The sequence below is a fragment of the Chiloscyllium plagiosum genome, chromosome 21 (genome assembly GCF_004010195.1).
Source record: "Chiloscyllium plagiosum isolate BGI_BamShark_2017 chromosome 21, ASM401019v2, whole genome shotgun sequence".
Taxonomy (NCBI): Eukaryota; Metazoa; Chordata; class Chondrichthyes; order Orectolobiformes; family Hemiscylliidae; genus Chiloscyllium; species Chiloscyllium plagiosum.
The window spans coordinates 52402096-52410816 of NC_057730.1; the positions used below are offsets into that span (position 1 = coordinate 52402096).

General features: G+C 41.1%; 1 protein-coding gene across 1 annotated transcript in view; it reads left to right on the plus strand.

Moving 5' to 3' along the window:
* Nucleotides 1–8721, plus strand: part of dnah3 (dynein axonemal heavy chain 3) — a 191003-nt gene that overhangs the window by 55267 nt on the left and 127015 nt on the right. Inside the window, exons 13-14 of the mRNA XM_043712084.1 lie at nucleotides 1083–1267; nucleotides 2410–2533. Coding sequence (XP_043568019.1) covers nucleotides 1083–1267; nucleotides 2410–2533 — 309 coding nt within the window. The remainder of the gene's footprint in view (nucleotides 1–1082; nucleotides 1268–2409; nucleotides 2534–8721) is intronic.

An 8721-nucleotide genomic window follows, 5' to 3' on the forward strand; every position in this document is an offset into this window, starting at 1 on the left:
ATGTGGAAGCTTTGGGGAGGGTGCAGAGAAGATTTACCAGGATGTTGCCTGGAATGGAGAATAGATCGTACGAGGATAGGTTGAGAGTGCTAGGCCTTTTCTCATTGGAACGGCGAAGAATGAGGGGTGACTTGATAGAGGTTTATAAGATGATCAGAGGAATAGATAGAGTAGACAGTCAGAAACTTTTTTCCCTGGGTACAACAGAGTGTTACAAGGGGACATATTTAAGGTCCACATTGGAAAGTTGAAGTTCCACATAACAACTACGTTGTTGCTATCGCTTGTGGAAGGTATAGGGGAGATGTCAGGGGTGGGTTATTTACCCAGAGAGTGGTGGGGGCATGGAATGCGCTGCCTGTGGGAGTGGTAGAGTCAGAATCTTTGGTGACCTTTAAGCGGCAATTGGATAGGTACATGGATGGGTGCTTAAGCTAGGACAAATGTTCGGCACAACATCGTGGGCCGAAGGGCCTGTTCTGTGCTGTATTGTTCTATGTTCTATGTTCTATAGTATTGTCTAGCTATCACCATTGTTAACAGCTAACCAGAGAATGCAACATTTTAAAAAAAACGTTTTGTGATTTACACATGAAAGAAGTGAAACTATCACTGTATTCTAACAAATGAAATGCTTAACAGACAATCGATTTTTCAATTTATAATTTAAGTTATATCACACTGTAAATTTTTGCTATAAATTCTGTGTTAGGATTGAGCCCTCCTCTATCACCTGATGAAGGAGCGTTGCTCCGAAAGCTAGTGCTTCCAATTAAACCTGTTGGACTATATCCTGGTGTTGTGTGATTTTTAACTTTGTACACCCCAGTCCAACATCGGCATCTCCACATCATGACTCATATAGTATAAATGCTATTTTCCTTTTGCATTGATATTCTTGCAGATTGTCCTGATGAATGCAAAACAAAAGGCTTCAAAAATTGTCTTTTTCAGCTGTTTTAAAGTTTAAATGTTAAATGAAGTGTGTAAATGGATGTCTGCAACACAGTGTTCTTAATATTGTGTGTTTGACATTATGAGTTTCTAAAACCACATATACAGAATTCTGTTTGCTTCTCTAGTATTTGCCAACGCTATGAAGAGATATCTGATCGGATCAGTGAAATCCCTGAGACTACAGAGGAGCTAGTGGATCTGGACACCTTTGTGAAAAAATCCAGTGAGGTCACTATTACTAAACTGAAAGAAGAAATCTTTGAAGCAGCAGACAGATTGGAGTTTTTGCTGGACTATGCCTCGTTATCAGGTAAACCCTATGCCACCAGGTAAACCCCATGTTAACAGTTAAACCGTGTATTAACAGGAAAACCCCACAATGCCAGGTAAGTCTCAGACTGCCAAGTATACACCACATTACCAAGTTAACACCACATTATGAGTAAACACCACACTGCCAAATAAAGCCTGGTAAACATCATATTACCAGGTAAACCAATATTACCGAGTAAACACCACATCGTCAGGTAAACCCTATTACCAGGTAATCCCACATTGCCAGGTAAATGCCATATTGCCAGGTATATTCTACACTCCCAGATAAATGCCATATCACCAAATAAACCTATTCATAATGTGTATATCTGATTCCATCAGGGAAACCTTACTGTACCAGATAAACTTAACTCTACCAGGTGAATTCCATACCAAAAGGTAAATTCCATGTATGGCATGTTTTAAAGCATTCTTTAAAGGGTTGTGTAACTTTGTTAGCCATCCATTTAAGATTGATGTAAGTATTTGAAAATCATCATGAGTGATGTTATTCACCTGATCTTTCCTTGTCCTAAGTGGTGCATTGCACCCCTTAGCAATTTATTTCCTCCCCCATCATCTGCTTACTGACATTTGAGGAGATGTTTGATGAATTGAGTGGTCCACATGTTGTGGGAGCAGTAGATAGATGAATGGATCCCTTGCCAGTAGTTGCCCCAACCTTCTTCATTTCTCTGTTTTCGCTACACCCAAGAAAGTCATCCTGTCCAGATGGTAACTACTAAGAACCTGCCCTGTCTTGTTTGATTCATTTTGTTGCTTCCAAATCCATGGCCTCTCTTCCCTTGGCTGCTCCAATCCAAATCTTCTGATTGTTGAATCTAAATCTCTACCTGCCTGGTGTAGTAGACATTAATGATCCCATGCCAATAATAGTGGAAGAGCAGCTAGTTCTTCTAATATACATGGAGTTATCTCTCTCCTCGAATTTTGCATTTATGAGATAATGCCGATATAGAGTGCAGGAGAATTCATACTCTCAACAAGCAGTGTTATCCTACTCCAGCAGCAGCTTTGAGAAACCACTCAACGCGATATAAATGAAGGTATTTCAATATGATATTTATTGAAGAAAATCCATAGTTGAGATGATCAGATTTGCCCTCTCTCTTAAAGATGACGATATAAGGTTGAACAGTCAGGTCTTCAACTGGCCAGAGCAAATCGTATTGATGCTGGACTTGCATCGGGATCGGCTGCTGAGCAAGAGAGATGATGTAGAAGAAGATTTGAGGAACCGGTCTGTATTTGGAACTTTTCTGACTGATGGTTGGGGAATAAAATGAATGTAGAGTTATTCCAATATTCAGATTCACTCGTTAGGGCAATGCCTTCACCAATCAGATTCAACCTGCCTGGTTTAAATTTAAACAATGTTCGGCAGTTATCTGTCAATCATTATCTGAGAAGGTAAATTCTCCATGGCAGCTCTAACAAAGCCCATTAGTCAACCAATCAATACTCACTTCCAAAACAGTATAAAATGTTTCTGTCCTTTACATTAGTGTTCCTTGATGAGTGCAAGATGAAAAACCTTTATAAAATGTGTTTTTTTTTTCAACGGAGTTTATTCTCTGTGAAATTGCATTGTAGCAAGGCAGCAGGGAAGAATGCCAGTCAAATATCTTGGCACTCCTGACAGAGTGGAGTTTGTAAATGTACAAAATGAGCTTCTCGTCCTGAAAGCGTCTATAACATCTTCCTGCCTATGTATTCACGTGTACCAAACAGAACGTAACATTTAATTTCAGAATGTCCTTCTTTTAAAGTCTGTGCAATTTGTTCATGAAATTGATTGGCTTTTCTGTTTGTGGAGATTAAAAACACTTCACATGTCTTGCTTTGTAGCATCAAACATAAAACTTAGCAAAGACTTTGGGCTGGATTTTACACTGAGGACAACCCCTCCGCAGCTCAGTGTAAATTCTGGGGTGAGCTGCTGATACTTGGCCAACTCAGTCCACTTTAACTTTTTGGATGACAGCTGTTTAATTAGCACAAGCCAGGACTCCCATCCACCACCAGAGGCTGTGCCCCTCATGTAGAGCTGAAATATAGTCAAATGAGCACTTGTTTACACACCGTCTGTACCAGGCAGGTGTTGTATGGCTACTCTGGTGCTATAGGACCAGTGACATATGCAGACATTCTGAGAAATTCGAGATCTGCTGGTACCAGGCTGACAGGCTCCCACAAGGCAGGTGAGGGACAGGTATAAAAGGCAGAGAGTGTTAGGTGGGCATGTGGGAGAGATGGGGAGGGCTCCATTGGACATTGAGGGACCAGAAAGGAGGCTGTAATAAGAGCCTGACACCACAATTTGGAGCAATAGTTGTTCGTGTGCTGTTAACGTAGTGATGCATGAACCTTGCTTGTTTTGAAGTGATTGTGTGCTTTTCCCTTGCATGCTGATGAATAGAAGTTTTATATGCAAACCCAACATTTAAGAAGCCTCAATTTTGTTTTTACTTTATATTGTAAAGCTCAAATGGTTTCAGATTTATTTTGACTGTTTCAGAAATCTTTTTTAAACCATATTAAAAACAATATGATGAATGATTGACCTAAAAATATCCACCTTTGCAGGCCTTTATTATCGGAACTATAGAATCAGGATAAAAACATGTGTTGCGAGAACACCTGCATCATAGGTGTGCTTAGCAACAACCTAACGTCAAATAATTCATACTGTTTCTTCATTAATCCGTGTAAGAACCTTTTCTTAGCAACAACTGATTAACCTTTATGGAAAACAATTCTCTGTTAAATATAGGGCATTTAAAGATTCAAGAAATTACATTTATGACTCTCCCACATTAAGTCTATTCATCACAGTCAAACTGAGTCACAAAGGACTCTTTCCGAATCATTTCATTGTAAAGCTTTGATTCTAATAGGGAACAATAAATAGCTGGCAGCAAATTACGTGGAGGTGATTTGTCATGCTTTTCAGACACTATAAATCATGATAGTAATGTTCTAGCAATTTCTAATGTCAATAGAGCCTATTGTATAATTCTTGGCCTAAATTTGTGGCCAGATAATTTAATTTCCTTATAAAGTACAGCTTTTTAAAACAGGTTGCCCACAAGATCTAGGGTGAAGAAGTGCAAAGCAGTAGTTGAGATCAGAACAATGCAGTGCCTGAATGCTTGATGTGTCCTTATGTGTGGGAGTGTGACAGTGGTACAATATCAGTTCAAAATGAGTTTTGTTGGAATATTAGATGTTTTCCAAAAAAAAAAGCCGTTTTGCCCAGTTGAGAAGACCATAAGACCATAAGACATAGGAGCGGAAGTAAGGCCATTCAGCCCATCGAGTCCACTCCGCCATTCAATCATGGCTGATGGGCATTTCAACTCCACTTACCCGCATTCTCCCCATAGCCCTTAATTCCTTGTGACATCAAGAATTTATCAATTTCTGCCTTGAAGACATTTAGCGTCCCAGCCTCCACTGCACTCTGTGGGACCAAAACTGGACACAGTACTCCAAATGGGGCCTAACCAGAGCTTTATAAAGTCTCAGTAGCAGGAGTCTCAGTAGAAGGAGTCAAAATTAAATTGCCTTCACTGATAATTATGCAAATATTAAAGTAAAAGCAGCTTGAAAGTGTTGCTATAATCCATGTCACACTCCTTGATGTCAGTCATAGAATCATACAGCACGGAAACAGACTCTTCGGTTCAACCCAACCACACTGACCAGATATCCCAATCTGACCTAGACCCATTTGCCAGCATTTGGCCAATATCCTTCTAAACCCCTCCTGTTCATATGCCCATCCAAATACCTTTAGATGTTGTAATTATACCTGCCTCCACCATTTCCTCTGGCAGTTTGTTTCATACATGCATAACCCTGAAGTCCTTTTTTGATTTTTCCCTTCTCACCATAAACCTATGCCCTCTAGTCTTGGACTCACCCACCCCAGGAAAAAAGATCTTGGTTATTCACCCTGTCATGATTTTATAAACCTCTATAACCTCACACCTCAGTCTCTAACACTCCAGGGAAAGAAGTCCAAGTCTATTCCTCCATTCCTGACAACATCCTTGTAAATATTTTCTGCACCCTCTCAAATTTAACAACATTATTCCAATTGAAGAACAACCAGAATTAAATGCTGTATTCCAAAAATGGTCTCACCAATGTCCTGCAAGCATGCCAAATGCCTTTTTCACCACCCTGTCTACCTGCCACTCTACTTTCAAGGAATTATGCACCTGCACCACTAAGTCTCTTTGTTAGGCAGCATTCCACAGGGTCCTACCATTAACTGTCTACCCTCACATTTATCTAAATTAAACTTCACCTGCTCCTCCTCAGCCCATTGGCCCATCTGATTAAGTTCCCATTGTATTCTGAGATAATCTTCTTCACTGTCCACTACACCTCCAATTTTAGTGTCACCTACAAACTTACCTCCTCTCTTCACATCCAAATCATTTATATAAAGCTCTGCTCTGAGTCCATTTCCATTTTTATAAGAAGCGTGCACCTTTTTTAAGACAGCATTTAACACTATTTGAAGTTTCTAATGTAATTTATTTGGGTTCATCAGGAGTCCAGCACCGGGCATCTAGTGCAATTCTACATCAGTGATTGTTCAGTTCAGATCAAAGTACAGACCCCTAAAAGGAGCCTCCATTTATCTTTGTGAATGTTTCTGCTTAACTTGCCAAGTTTCACAAGCCAAAGCCTTTGAATGAGATGCTTGGTCAGAGCCAAGTCGGTACCAGGGTTTCTCTTTTGCAGGGAATCGAGTTACAAACTACCTAAGTGGCTGACATAGTCTAATAGCTAGCCATGTATGCAAGCCATGAGATGTGTCTATGGGGCTTGCAGCCAAAGCCTGGGACATCTGGACCCAATATTCACTTGTGTGACATGGGTTTTGCTGCATTTATTGTCTGCCCCTTGTTGCCTTTGAGAAAGTGGTGGTGAGTTACTTTCTTAAACTGCTGCAGTCCATGTACTGTAGGTAACACATACAACTGACTGGCTTGCTTGCCCATTTCAGAGGGTAATTGCTGTGAGTCCGGAGTCACATATAGGCCAGACCCGATGATGATAGCAGATATCCTTTCCTGAACAACATTAGTGAACTGGATGGTTTCCCTATCAGTGGTTTTGTGGTCATCCAGATATTTAATGAATTCAAATTCCAATATGCAGCATGGAAACAGACCTTTTGGTCCAACTCGTCCATTCCAACCAAGTTTCCCAAACTAAACTAGTGCCATTTGCCTGCATTTGGCCCACATCTCTCCAAATGTGGCCTCACCAACCTCCTGTACAACTGCAACATCCCAACTCCTATACTCAATGATTGGAGAAATGAAGACATATGTGCCAAATACCCTCTTTACTACTCTGTCTATCTGTGATGCAACTTTCAATGAACTATCTACCTGAACCCTTAGATTTTTCTACCTATAACACTCCCCAGGGACCTGCCCTGATGCATCTTACCAAAATGAAATATCTTGCATTTATCTAAATTAAACTGCAGCTACCACTCCTCAGCCCATTGGCCTAATTGATCAAGATTCCTTTGTAATTTAGATAACTTTATTCAATGTCTACTATGGTTCAAATGAAGTCCATCCAGAGTAATTTGTTTATTTTGGGAATTTTTAGCTGCATTGATGAATCTTCATTTGTTGCCCAATCCTTCTATAACTGAATGTTAAATGGCTTCAATGTGAGCCACAGTGTGAACTCAAGTTATAAAAGTTAGCCTGCATGAACTTTTGCCTCTCCCATCAATACTGTGTATTATTTAGCAAACAATTACAAAAGAATGAATTAGAACACTACCCGCTGCAGTGAAATGCCTAATCAGTTGCAGCATTTAACAAAGAACTACCAAATTTGTTTCATTTATTTTCTTAAATGTCTATTTCCCCAAAATTTGGTCCTTGGCTCTTCACATAATGTTAAATTTAAAATAAAAACAGTCAGTCTTTTGCACTTGGTAAAAGGCTGAAAATAGTCAGCGAATGAGAGAAACCAGACGGAATGAGTCACCTTCTTTGTTGCCTCCTTCCTGAGGTTCCCAGTCTATTTCTAGCAGTTTGAGATCCAATCAACAGCATTCACGTGACCACCACCTCCCACCAGATCTATAAATATCAATCAAGAAATGATACTGCCATGCAGAGCACATTACACAGCCCTTATGTCCAAATTTGTTAAAAAAAAGACCGCAGCAATTTATTAGATTGATGTTTTCCTATAGCAAAATAGGTTATTGTGCATCATAACCACTCCAAGTTATGACTGTGCCAGCATATCTGGGGCCCAGAGTTCTAGGAGATCTGCTGTGCTTAAATTGAGGGTGTCACTGTTGCTTGGAGCACTGTTGTGATTTCTGTCCCTGCCCCTACATGTAGTGGTGCTGAGTATGGTGAGGGTGCAATGTAGCATGTGAGTGTCAAGTATCAGTGCTGATTGATCTTTTGTCAGTTAATAGGCTGGTGATACAGTTGGTAAGATATGGTAATTGAAGTCCATTCACCGACCTTGTCTGCAGTGATTGTGTTTCTTGGTTATGTAGATGGATGTTGCAGTAAAGAGGGCACAAAGGTGATTCACCAGGATGTTGCCTGGTGATTCAGCAATGAAGAGATGCTGAGGTTGTGTTCCTTGGAGCACCCTGATTGATTGGGTGTGCAAGCCTATGAAAGGTATAGATAGGGAGAAGCTTTTCACATTAGTAAAGGGGTTAATAAGCATGGGGCACAGTTTTGAGGTAAGAAACAGTAGTTTAGAGGGGATTTGAGGAAAGAGAATCACCCAGAAGGTGGATAAAAGAGTGTGAAAGGCTGAATGCCTCAGCACAATTATTCTCCTTCGAATCCTCCCACTTCCTCCAGACCAAAGGGGTAGCCATGGGCACAAGTATGGGCCCCAGCTATGCCTGTCTCTTTGTTGGCTGCGTAAAACATTCGATCTTCCGTAATTACACCGGCACCACTCCCCACCTCTTCTTCTGCTACATTGATGACTGCATTGGCGCCACCTCGTGCTCCCGCGAGGAGGTTGAGCAATTCATCAACTTCACCAACACATTCCACCCCGACCTTAAATTTACCTGGACCATCTCTGACACCTCCCTCCCGTTCCTGGACCTCTCCATCTCCTTTAATGACGACCGACTTGACACCGACATTTTTTATAAACCCACTGACTCCCACAGCTACCTGGATTACACCTCTTCCCACCCTACCTCTTGCAAAAATGCCATCCTGTGTTTCCAATTCCTCTGCCTATGGCCTCCTTCTTTAGAAACCACAATTTCCCTTCCCACGTGGTTAAAGATGCCCTCCAACGCATCTCGTCCACATCCCGCACCCTCTGCCTCAGACCCAACCCCCCCAACCGCAACAAGGACAGAACGCCCCTGGTGCTCACCTCCCACCC